Genomic DNA, 13278 nt, shown 5'->3' with positions numbered 1-13278 from the left:
ATACAATTTCTGACATTTTCAATCCCTAAAGCAGCCATTTAAGTCAGGAAAACGCTGAATTTGAATGGCTGGTTTGTGAATGAACCATTTGAAAACACATTGGATTTTCGAATCTTGGAGCTTACTCATGTCTATAATTTATTTCTCTTGAGTAGAGTTAAACTGCAGTGCAATCACAAGCTTAACCAGCAATATATTCTAGGATTTAACACCACATTAAGGAGGCATGCACCCTTATGCTGACTCTCTGACCAACACTCTTAGATTTAGGTTCACCTAAGAGGCTGTAATATCAGAATCAACTCAACACTGTTTAGTCTGTATCACTTACATGAGCTTTAGACTCGCATTAAGAGTGTAACAGTTGAGGAGGAAAAGTATGAAACTGAGGTGAAGGATGTCTTTGGTCTATAGTGTTTCCTCTTAAGAAAGCCATCAGGAGACTATCCACCTGTTTACATATGCACGCCTCAGACAGATGTTGAATAATTCATACACAGAGGCGGACAACATGCAGCTGTATTTGGGTTATGGGGGTTCATGGGTTCTCTCCCTGCCTGAATTTGAAGCCCAAATTACAGACATTACTTTGCAGGCAGAGCAGGGCAGAGGAAAAACTAGGCCACTTTGCATAAAGGGTCCAACCAAGAGGCACAATGAGATGTGAAGGATGGAGCAGTAGAAAGCTTGGACTTAATATAACAGGGCCTTTTTAGGTTTGGGAAGTTTGGAACAAGTAATTTGGGTTTGATTTGGGGGAAACTGTCTTTTGTAGGAACATCAAAGTTGGTTAGAGGTCGCTCTTGAAAACCCTTTTACTCGCTCGTGATTCTGCAAATTGTATTTCTTTCCTTTCATTTTCTTAACGTGGTAATGCCCTTCTAAAGAATGCAAATGAAATTGTTGAAAACTGTTTTCTGCAATCAATTCTCATTTTGTTGAGACTGGATTGATCCTCGCTGGAGCTCATTTTGCACAACATAGTCTTATCAACACGTGTTCGAAAACGCATGGAGCGCTTTGCGGGAACCACAAGTGTAGTTACTATTTCGTCTTCCTTTGGGGGGAGACTAAGTACCTGCGATGGATACGTTTTTCGCAGAGTAGTCTGCACATTCTCGCAGGACAGAGGCATCAGGGGTGGCAGGGCTCTGTCAAACAGCTATCTGGAGGTTTATGGCTCACAGGTTTTAGACTCTGTGCTGCCTCCGCTTGCCATTTGGGCCTAATGGACACTGATGGAAAATGACTCCACTGTTCCAGCGATCCATCAGACGCCCTCTTTCGCTCTCCATTCATCAGAGAGCGGCTTTCAAACAGTGAACTTCGTGGGCGATTTACATGCCCCGATAAGATGCAAACAAACAGTCTTTAGTCAAATTGATGATTGTGGTGAAAAATAACAGTCAACTTCAGCTATAATTTACCTTAACCCTATGGGGGGGATCTTAATGTCAACTATTTATACAAAGATTTCGAATTCGTGTCACAATAAAAAGTAATTTAACTACCTAGAATGAAGCGTTTAAGTGACTTCAGACTTTCCACTATACATCTCCGGCTGAATATGGCCAGGGCGCAGTGAGTCAGCCAGCCACGAGTCCCCAGAGGGAGCGCAGCACAGCACGGCTCCAGACCCCGCCCGCTCAGAAAGAAAAGCGAGCGGGAGATGGAGAGAGGGGGTGGGGGTTACTTATACCGAGTCGGGGTACCTCTGAGTGATGTTGCCGCTATAGGTGGAGGTTGCACGGGAGCGTGTTGGGATTAAAGCTGTAATCATCGACGGCTCCCTGCCTGCGCCGGTCAGCGTGACGCACGGAAAGACGCGCAGTAACTGGAGTTACGTTGGATTGGAGCCAGTGGCAGCGGAGGGATCACCAAGTTGACACGCCGTGAGAGCTTACGGTTGTTTAACAAGGATGCTCCCGTCTTGCAAATGTTATTTTGTGACAAGTTTGAGCAAAAAATAGCGAAAAGGAGCGCGCTTTTGTGTGCGGAATGCATTTTCTTGAACTGCAATAAGAGAAAAGGTCAAGTGGATGCAGTTTTAGGCTGCAAAGAGATTTGCACCGTGGAACAAGCGGAACAAAGGTGCGCCAGGCGCAGCAGAAATCTGGGTAAACAAATATGACGGCCGGTTCTGGCGTTGTCTTAGGTCTGCTGATGAGCTACGATATCACCGACAGAATTGTAAACCTCGGATGAATTCTGGAGTCTGATTACCATTTTTCTGAAAAGGGAGAGAAAGAGAGCGAACGAGCGAGAGACAGGACCTAATCCAGGTAGCGCATCTCTCTCTCCGGCTGCGCGTAATGGGAGAAAACTTTCGGACCTTGCAGAGGAGACGCACCAGCAGCATCCTGTCGACGACGACGCTTTCGTAAATACCATGTGAATTCTTCTGTTTTATACGCAATTGGCCAAGTTTGAGAGTGAATTTCAAACATTCAGTATGACTTGAAACACCCCCGAGGTTATCGGAACTTCAAGCATCAAGCCAGTTAACCGCCGAGCCGATTTTATCAAAAGACGCGCAGAAGGACATTGATGATCTAGAAAGGATTTCTGGAGCAGCAGCAGCGCAGTGAAAGCCTGATATCAGTTAGAAATAAAAGACTCCCCCCTAGATGTCTATGATGTTGTGCCAGCTCGGGCAGAAGTGTGTGATGGAGGTGGTGTTGCTGGCCATCCTGTCTTGGGTGTCCGTGTGGGCGGAGGAGAAGATCATATTTGACAGACACGCTGTTTACTGGAATAGCTCCAACCCCAAGTGAGTTTTAGTAGGAGTTTGGCCTGAAGGTGTGTGTGTGTGTGTGTTTGAAACATTGTTTATCTAGGTTACCTGCTTGCTATAGATGCCCCTCAAAAACTCTTATTACTCGCGTACACCTTGAAATCTTTAAGAACCTACACATTTCTCGGTCTTTTGTCATGTGCTGTCTGATCACATCAGTCTTATTTACATTTCATTTCTATTTAAGCAGCGGTTTGGCAGAAAGCTGCAATATTGATGTTTTAACAACACACACACACAGACAGAGGCAAATGAAAGTGTGTGTGTGTTTGTGTGAACCTTGGATATTTTATTCTGTGGCACAGAGAGCTCCTTTTGTTTTAAACAATGAGGGCATCCTGCCTCATCTTCTCAACAGTGTCTAGAGACTTAGTTTCTCTCTCTCACTCTCACTCACTCACTCACTCTCTCTCTCTCACACACACACACACACACACACACTCTCAAACCTTTTACCTTTCTTTCTGCTAATTTCTGGCTCCTGTGCCAGTCACACAAGTGCACATTATTTCTTTGTGAATTCAAGCACTTGTGCAAAACCCACATCCATAAATAAACACAAAGCCACACAAGGATGCACGCGCATTAACACACACACAACACACAAATGGTTGTCTTTAGCTGGCTCTCTCTCATTGACATGGGGCAGAGCACACTGGGTCCGTCTGTCTAATGGTTTGTGACAACCTGGCCAGCCTCTTTCTCTCCATCTCTCTCCCTCCAACCCCTTCCTCTTCTCTCCCCTCTCTCTCCCTCTCTTCTTTTTTTGCCTCCTTCTTTCTCCCAGGTAGATAAATAAACATTGAAAGTGCTCCCTCTCACTCACGGCTGAATTAGTCCAAACTAACTGCCCTGTCTCTCTGCAAAAACCAAACGCGCGCATACACACACACACACGCATACATACACAGAGAGCGCTAACAGGCCTGTCTCTGACTGCATCACTGTTCCACAGAAGGCTTCTCAAATATTTAACAGGCAAGGGGGAACATTTTCTCCCTTTCTCGATGTCTCCCTCTCCCTTTCTGTCTTTCTTTTCGTCGTTCTGTGCACCTGCTTTCTCATCACACACATACACCAACACATTGCAAACGTCACAGGGAAAATTTAAGCTATACTGATGGTTGCTGGGGGCGCTGTTATTCCGTCAGGGTCGTATGGTGAAGCTGAAGCAGAAAGGGGGTACATCAAAAATGCATTGCTGCTAAAGCAATGAATCTAGGCTCTGGAGCCCTGGCGAGGTTGGTTCCCCCTGTTAGACTCTGGCTCTGTCACTGCTCATGCTGTGCCTTTTTCTGCACACACACATACATGCAGGTCCATCCCTTGCTGTAATCCTTTGAGGATTACAGGAAGTTTTATGAGAGACTCAAGACTGGCGAAAAGAGATGAGAATACTGACACTAAAATCATTGGAGCTTATGTAAAATTTAAAGGAGGATCTGCTTTTTTATATATTTGCGTTGTTTCTTTTTTAACAACTTTGGTTAAATTTGGAAAGTTTTTGTCTGTTAAACTAAGGATTTCTCACAAAGTTATTTGCCAGGTGGTGGATGCAATAAAGTCAAACAAGACAAGAAACAAGAGCAGACAATCAGGTGATCAGGCAGATAAAGAAAACTGTTAGGGAGGGGAAATCAAGGTTATTGTAACCACTGTCATTTCAAAAATATAAAATCACTACAGTGACTACAAGTCCTTTATTCAAAGTATTTATAAAGTATAGGCACATATATATTTCAGCAAAGAATAGCACTTCCTTGTGCTTCTTTGTCATGTTAAAGATGACAAGCTTTGTCTTAACATAAGCTTGTTCTTCAAGGTGAAAACAGCTTTATGTATAAAATATAATTTTAGGATAAGTATTTCAAAAGATCGCTCACCTATTAATACACTATATTGTGATTTAGTCACCAATAACCGAAGCTCAGAGAACAAATGCAACAGTACTGCACCGCATCCGAGCAGCAGCTATTGTCTGAGGCAGTGAAATGACACAAACAGCTTGGAAAATGAACAGCTGTGTGTCTTAATTGATCACACAACATCAAGCACGCAGCTTGTATTGTGCGTTGCCTCTTCACATGTTCATCAAAAGTTTGCTCACACCACAACAGCTCGAGAAGGGTGTTTTCTGCAAGGTCACAAGTACTGGGTTGGAATTTGTAGAACTGATAATCAGTCAATCTGAAGTGCAGCTTTAACTTTCTGGCATGAGGTGACAAATTACTTTGGAAGAAAATCTGCAACCTAACTTTTATTCGTACATACTGAAATATACAAAGATTACACCTGTTGGTTTTTTTTGCTTTTAAACGTAATCAATGAAGCTCTTAAACCCCATGTGTGCTATTAACGACAGCACACCTGATTATTTTTGTTTCAGTCCTCTTTATTTAGCCAAATAAATTTCAAAATGCACTGTGCAGAATTAGCAACCAGCTGGAGATGGTAGTTCAGCTGCTAAATGGTTGCAAGGAGTATTCAGAGATATGGTCGTGCATGCTCTGTATTGTATATGTATGTATGTGCGCCAAAAAACAAAAGAGCAGAAAATTTGTCATCGGAGTTTTAGGATGAGAAGAGCTTTTCTACCTGAAAATGGTTTTACGCATCCAGCTATGAACTTAGGGGTAAATTTAATTGACTGTTGCATTTCTTTAAATGCTAAAGCTACTTACCCAAGTTCCATAAAAAATTGGAAGAGAAGTGGAGCATGAGGTAGAGAAGATGCAATTAAATTTTTCTGCAGAACAAAACTGCAAAACGAGGAAATGTTCTATGTTGGGCTCTCCGGCTGCCTCTGAAGTATAGTCTCTGTGTTTAAAGCATTGATAAAATTATGTCATGACATTCAATTCAACAGCAGCAGCCATCCCTAGAGATGTTGTCCCAGTTACACAGAAAAAGGCTGTAGACCTTCAATGGATTTACCTTGAAGTAACATTTGAGTAAAATCAAAATCTCAACATAAAAAAAAACCTACATGGTGAAACACCACTGGTGTTAAGAACTGACCCATCTTTGTAGTTTGGGAGGCCATCATTACAAGGTATTTTACCCAATACCTGTATTTTTCAGCTGCTGTAGCAAGAGCTTCATCTCTGTTTACCCCGTTCCTTCTTGCTCTACTTTTTTCTTGGATATTTCTCTGAGATTAATCATCATCCACACTGACATCTTTTAATTGTTTTCACCTGCTAATTAATTGTGCTGCCAGTAAGTTAGCTGTGCTTTTAAGGAGTGCCTTGATCTCAACAAAACTAACCTGGATAAGTCGACAAAAATAAAAATAAGTCAAACAAACGTTTCTATTTAAGAAAGGCGGCATCCTACAAATTGGCCAAACCCTTTAAATCTCTGGCTGTGACTCTCAGCAGGCCTATCTCTTTCAAGGTCTTGCTGGATAATAGAAAATGTATGAGATAATCCAATTCAAATGGCTCTGGCCACTTTTGGTCACGGTGGGGAGCAACACTCGTGCACTCTCAGATTGTTGTCCATTCTGCTATTGTGATGAGATACATGGCGCTGCACAATAACAAAGTGCCATAACACACATTATCACAACAATAGTGCAACATTAGAACAGCATCTGGAAATCTCCCAGATTCACATAAAGGGATTTATGCCACATGCAAGAAGGAATGTATGAGAAGCACACACACAGGCACACATGTGCACTTATACACACCAGCTAGATTTAGGTCACAAACTCACACACAATCACATACAAGCAGAATGGCTGCCCATTGAATACAAGGTTAGGCAGCCCCCATTTTTCTATTTACTTGCTGTCATGCACACACATACACGTACACACATCAATGGAAGCTAGATATGGGGCACACATGCGCAGCCAGATTGGTTTTTCTATTCAGTAAAAACCCATCCTTTTTCCTGTTGCTGGCTTGCACACAGGGCTGCACTTGCACACACACAAATACTGAGCCCCTTTCTGGCTCCCAGGCCCATATTATAAAGCTCGCAGGTGAGGGGCTTTGTTCACCCCGAGCAGCTAATGTGCTCAGTGCAATGGGCTCTCCTCCACACACACATTCTCCGACACACACATAGAGTACACTGGCTCAATGGTCCAGAAGGAGCACCTTATCTAATCCCATGGTTTATCCTTCAAAAGACTTTCTTTTCCTTTTCTTCTTTGTTCCTCCTCTCTCTTCATCTCTGTGTCTTTGAGGAACTCCGTGTCAGTGAGAAGCGCTGATGGTTGACGACACTCTCATTCCACGGGACAGAATCTATCTCCTTGGAGACTCACACACAGAAATACACGCACCCACACAGCCTTTGAGGAAGAAGCGACTTATGCATCGAGCACATATACTGCCCACAGAAACTTTAAAATGCAAGCTCGGGTCCGTACACACACACGCACCTCATATACATGCGGTCCGTACTCACACCGAGCACATCACAAGTCCCTGCACATAAACCCCCACACACTCACTGTCTTACCGTTGCATCCCCTGTGGCGTACTGTGATATGTGTAGTGACTAACACTTCCTCAGCCATACCACACACATACAGACACACGTACACATAAGATTTGCATCCAATTTACATGTAGACTTGTAGTCACCCCCGCTCAGTTACTGACAGTTTGTCAGACTCAAACTTGCCCTTGGGTTAAATCTATCTTCCATTGCCACTGCCACCCACTCCACCTCTTTTTCTCTCCATCTTTCTTCCTCTCCATCTTTATGTCTCCCTATCAAGCTCCCATCTTCCACTCTCTTATCTCCTCTCTCTTTTATCACCACTTCTCGCTTATCCCATTGGGATGTGGTTTGCATGTTTTTCTTGTGCAGGACCCTGAACTGTCCACCTTGCCTCAGGCAACATTTTTCTGTACATTAAAGCTGCACTACATCAGGTTATATGTTTGTGCTTTGACCTATATGACCTTGTATGGCTTTCTTTAAAATATCAGCACAGCTTTGGGTCATGTTGAGCGAAACGTGTCTCAGAAGTTGTCTTTGGAATTCGTTCCCTCTGGTCTCAAGCTAAAGACGATACTTAGAGTAATTAAAGTCAGGGCTGCTACCTCGCAAATTATTTCTCCCAGCTCAGCAGGAGAGACACAGTTACATAAGAAGATCTAATGTAGCAGATCTTAGTCATCAGCAGATTCAATGCAGTGACTGGCAGGAGGGGGTCATCTGAATATCCAGGGGCATCGAGGTGGAACAGCGTGTTTGCTGATATTAAAAGCTCTACCAGTACAGCTGTTTTAAATATGGGTGCATGATATTTGATGACACGGATGGTATTTTATGTCTGTTGAATAATAATGCAAGCCAAGAGAAAGACAGCATGCAGTGTAATGATAAGGAACATCTGAGGTAAGCTAAGACACTTTTATATATCTAAGAGGTTCCCATCCTTTTTCATCTGACAGACCCCCACAGCCCTGTCAGATGGACAAAAAGTCATTCATCAACAGCATCTGGCATCTTCAAATGTGTTCAACTGAACTCGTTTCAGACTCGATCTGGACCAGTTTCAGCTTACCATTTCTCTATTATAGTCAGTCAGACAACTTCAAATGATTTATTACAGAAAAGGCATATAGTTAAATTTTAGCATCAAGCTTCCAAGTGCATGACTCCCCACAGCATGATACACATAAAAATAGGTGGTAATGAATAATTATCTCACCAGAGCCTACAGGAGGATGCTGGGGTAGTGGAAGGCTTGAAACAGCAGGAGGGAATGCTGGTCAGGAGTGTCATTGACATGTCAGAGGAAGAGATGGGAAACTGAGGCTTAAATTTACCACCAGATGTGTTTACCACCTGATTTTTCCTTCACTTTTTTTTTACGCTTTTCTTTCTTTCTTTTTTTCTTTTTCCAAATTTTGTGGTGGAAACAAACTTCCATGAAATAGTAAGGTAGAAGAGTGAACATGTGTATCACAGGTTGATTTTCCTGACAGAGCTAGCTCATAGGCTTTTATTTATCTCTTAACCCTTTAAGACCCACCATAGAACCAAGTTCGCCGGAGCTTATCTTTATATTTTTACATGCTGTAGTGCCATTTTTGGGAGCATTTCAAGTTGCTATACGTTGATACAACCGTTATACCCCAAATTTTAATTATATGTATGCATTAAATCCATAGAAAATAGAGAAATTTCAGGTGTTTGAGGCATATCCCTCAAAACTGTAAATGCATAAAAATTTGCACAAAATCGTTTCCAGCCACAGGAAATTTATTTTGAGTGTCTTCATAGTTTTCTTTTTGAGACACACCAATTTTTTACATGCTGCAGAAAAAACGAAAATAAATATTATAATGCAAATTTGCAGAAAAAAACGAAATCTGCATCAAAATAAACTATTTCCAACAGTGCAATTTGAATTCTAAGCCGCCCAGAAACTATACAGAAAAGCATAAAGTCAAACATGACTTTTTAAAACACCAGTATACGTGTATAAATGCCCTAAAGGGAAAAACTACGTTTCCCAAGAAATATGATGTCACTCCCGGTTTTGGCAGGTAGGCTAATGGCGCACATGCGATAGTTCGCGCTGACGTCGTCTGTTCCAACGTAGGAAGTACTATGAACAGCTGATCGGATCGCAACGTGCTTCTGGAATATCATGTTTTTGTTTCTGCAAGTGATTTTTGTGCAATTTTTGCAAAGCCATATGTGGTGACAGCTGAATGCATAAGATGTAAGTACAACTTCTCTTATTCCATATGCGAATAAAAAAATATTGCGCTATATGTGGTTGCAGTTCTACCGGGATTTAAAATAGTTGCGCAAAGTGAAGCAGTCTACTTTAAGGTTTATTTCCAATTAAGTGTTATTGGCAACTTTTTTCAAGGTTTTTGTACTTTTATCTCGCATCTAACACTTTCATTTCTTTATGTTGTTAAGTAATAAGTACTTTTATTTAGTATAATTTTAGTTTTAGAAAAAAAAAGAGACTAAAGTAGTGATCAAAGTAATGACTGAAAGACTATGATTAAAAAATACATGAAAAACTATGGTAAAAAAAAAAACCCCAGTGTGAGCAGTATGCGTTCTTATTAGTACATTTCAAGATACTAAATTAATAAATAAATGGTGGAAACAAACCCTCCATATTCCAACTTCTTCAGGTTGACTCAATTCTTTAATAGACTGGGGAAATTGTTATTAGTTTTTTATTGTGGTCTCTATTAGTGAGATAGTAATCTCTTGCCCTGATGGGTCAATACATATTTATTCTGTTCTCCTTATTCACAGTGACCATCATTGGCATCATCATCATTAACATTAATATAATCAGCATCAAATGAAAACACTAAGCATGAACGTAATCGTAGCCATCGCCCTCACTGTCACCACCTTAATTTTCTTCATCAAAACTTTAATCACTGCTGTCATGTTCCCTGCTGTTTTCATTATCCTTATCATCATCATCTTCATAGACATCATTAGCATCACCTTCATAATCAACACTGATTTCAGGCATGTAAATAAACACCAAATGTTTTTCTGTTTTTTTTTAAGTTAAGAAACACATGCTTAACACTCTGGTACGACTACCTGCTTTGGAAACGTGAAATTCAAAAAGTAGATATTCATCAAACAGCATTTTAAATTAACCTGGAGAAAAAATAAACACACAGCTGCAATAACCGAGTGCAGTTCAGGTGTGGAAAAGGTTTTGAAAGTAGTTGCATGATCTTTGATTTTTAATTTTCCAACTCCTCAGCCTGGCAGTGGAAAATGCACCCACAAAACAACCTTTGTTAAAGGTCTTTGTCCTTTGGGCTGTCAGGGACAATGACAACACCAGATGAACTATTACAACCGCGCAGTGAATGGCTGCGTACCTCTCCTGAATCTTTAATCTATCAGCTGTAGAGTTTTAATTTATCTGTTTACAGTTTCTGAGCTGAGGCTGAAGACAAATTTCCAGCCCGGATTGGATAATGATGACGGACTTTATCATTATCACCTCCATTGTCATCCTCATCCGTATGTTCATCATCACTAATGCATTCAGTATCACCTTCATCAAATCGGAATAATCAATATCATCACCACCTTTGTCATCACCTGCTCTTCTTCCCTCTTTCTGGAGGCATATCAGATTAGTGCATACAGCCCTCAGAGTCTTTATTAGAATTACGCAGGATTAGACCTGAGGTGAGGATGATTTTGCAGGTCAGAAGGAGGATTGCTGCAGAGAAAAAAGTTCAAATCCTCTCAACCAGAAGGCAGAATACATGCAGACACCTTGGAGAGACATAAGAATCAATGGACTGAATTAGTTTGCAGCCTCTGCAGCACCAAGCACAATTAAGTAGCGACAAAATCACGAGAGTGCTGCAACATCTGTTGGTTCTGCCTTATTATGTCCCATTAGCATAGTGTAAAATGGGGAGTTTATAGTGCCCCCATTCTGGATAAAACAAAGGTAGTGGGGTGTCCATAGCTGGCTGGGAATTAGACAGTTTCGCCCTGCTTCGTTTGATGGATTACATGCAAATGATTCACTCGCTCCTTCTTTTGTTTGACCCTTCCACTCCTGCTGTTTGAAAATCTACCAGGGATATTTTTGGATGAAGGTGATTTTTTATTATTATTATTATTATTGTACCAACTCATGCACGTATTATATGCACACAGACATATATACACACACGAATGCAAGCCAACAGTCTCGTGATGGTATTGTGCAGTCGGACATGCTGAAAACAACCCTGCCAAAAGACAGGTTGTTTTTTTTCTTTTGGATGAATTTGTTTGCCAAATTGCATGGCTTTAAAAAAAAATTGCTTCTCGGCGAATACCAGCGTGAAAGTTGTCAGGGTCAGCTTTTACAGTTTAACCTCACCTCGAGTGGAAGGAGAAAATGAACGAATCTTCTCTTCTTCTTTTCTAAATGCCAATTTTCTCATCCTAAAAGCTTTGCGCGCCAGAGGGCATCTTGAATATTTGGCAAGGCACCACGCTAAAGGCCATTGTTTCTCCTGTAATACCAGCTTCTCACCTGCTGAGACCATCCAACCATGTGCTCTCCGTCCAACTACACTGCTGGACTCTTACTTCCCTTCCTTCCATCTTCTTGGCGTCACAGATTTCCACCGCTTTCCCTCTTTTTTTCGCTTAATTTCTCTTTTGTTTTGACTTCCCTTCCGTTGCTTTGATTCTCAGTCCTCTTCCAGAAACTTTCATCTTCCTTCTTCTTTGTGAAAAAGCTGAAGTGGCCTCGTCTTTGTTATGCTCTCAACTTTTTGTCCTTCTTCATATCCGCGCTCTGGGTCTAATCCTTCAAGTAGATCTTTCTGTTTCTCTTTCACATTTTTTGTCTGTTTTTGTCTCTCAGGGCCAGTCCGAGGCATATAGCCAGACAGTGGAATATGTGTTATTATCAGTCTCCAACTGGTCTATATGAACACTGAACAGAAGGGGTCCCATCAGAGTATCAGGCAGGCAGAACTGAAAGAGTGCCATTCTTCCGCTCGGGTAACACAATCGGCACAACCAGCCGGGACCTGAGGAAAAGTATTAGAGGGAAGCAGAAACAAGGATGGAGCAGGAATGACAATGCCCATTGTTCACGATGTATTGAGTGCAGTCTGGCATGTTTCATATTCTGGGCTGGTATCTCCCTATTTTGTCCTCTTTTATTCATGCTTTCATTCTTTCATCCTGTCTGTTGGCCTCTCTGTTCCTTCTTAAGATCCATGGATCTCTGAGTTTCTCTATCTCCTGGCTCCAACTATTTCATTCTCTTCATTAAAACAACAACTCTCGGGATCTCCCCCAGGTTGTTTCGGGGACTTACATCATCATCACCATCACCGCCATAGTCATTATCATCAACAAACCTCATTAGTGGAAGCTAGCAACAGCAGCAGCAGCTCTGCAGCGTAATATCCTTACTCAGTCTTTCAACCTGCTCCTCTGCATGAACGATCAAACGCAGAGGGGAAGTTAAGTAAACATTTCATATTGCATTACTGATTCAGTGCCATGCTGCTAACATACTAAACAGATCATTACACTCCTATGAACAGATGAAATGATGATGATATTTTCCACCAAGTACAGACTCTGTCAGGGCAGGATTGAAAATATGAAAAAGAGCAGTGTTTTGTGAAAAATGCAAAGGAAAGGTCTGATTTCATTTGCTCTGGGGGGATTTTTTTTCCTTTTTTGAGAAAAAGAAATCATTTCTAAGACAAGGATTATCATTCTAAGCCACTCCTTTAATAAGAGAAAGAGTAAAATAATCCTAAAGTGAAATGATGAGATTTCTGCCACTGAGAAATAAAATCGTGGGGGAGGATATATTTTTAGTTCTAATTGTTACATGCTTTGACAGCAGGCTGCAGGAAATATGGTTGGCAGTGGAGATTAGCATAGGGACCACAGGTCACCATTGTTGTGAATAGGGAGTGTCATACATTTGGTTAGATGATTTATAAATCTATATATATCTATATCTATATCTATAT

General features: G+C 41.4%; 1 protein-coding gene across 2 annotated transcripts in view; it reads left to right on the top strand.

Moving 5' to 3' along the window:
• Positions 1-1698: 1698 nt before the first annotated feature.
• The window catches only part of efna2a (ephrin-A2a), an 80819-nt gene continuing 69239 nt past the window's right edge, over positions 1699-13278 (top strand). For both annotated transcript variants that reach the window (XM_005736586.1, XM_005736585.1), the window contains exon 1: positions 1699-2770. In XM_005736586.1, coding sequence (XP_005736643.1) covers positions 2628-2770 — 143 coding nt within the window. In that variant the 5' untranslated portion in view covers positions 1699-2627. The remainder of the gene's footprint in view (positions 2771-13278) is intronic.

The sequence above is a fragment of the Pundamilia nyererei genome, unplaced genomic scaffold (genome assembly GCF_000239375.1).
Source record: "Pundamilia nyererei isolate P.nyererei 1_Seehausen unplaced genomic scaffold, PunNye1.0 scaffold00070, whole genome shotgun sequence".
NCBI classification, from domain to species: Eukaryota; Metazoa; Chordata; class Actinopteri; order Cichliformes; family Cichlidae; genus Pundamilia; species Pundamilia nyererei.
This window is presented reverse-complemented; position numbering and strand designations above follow the sequence as displayed.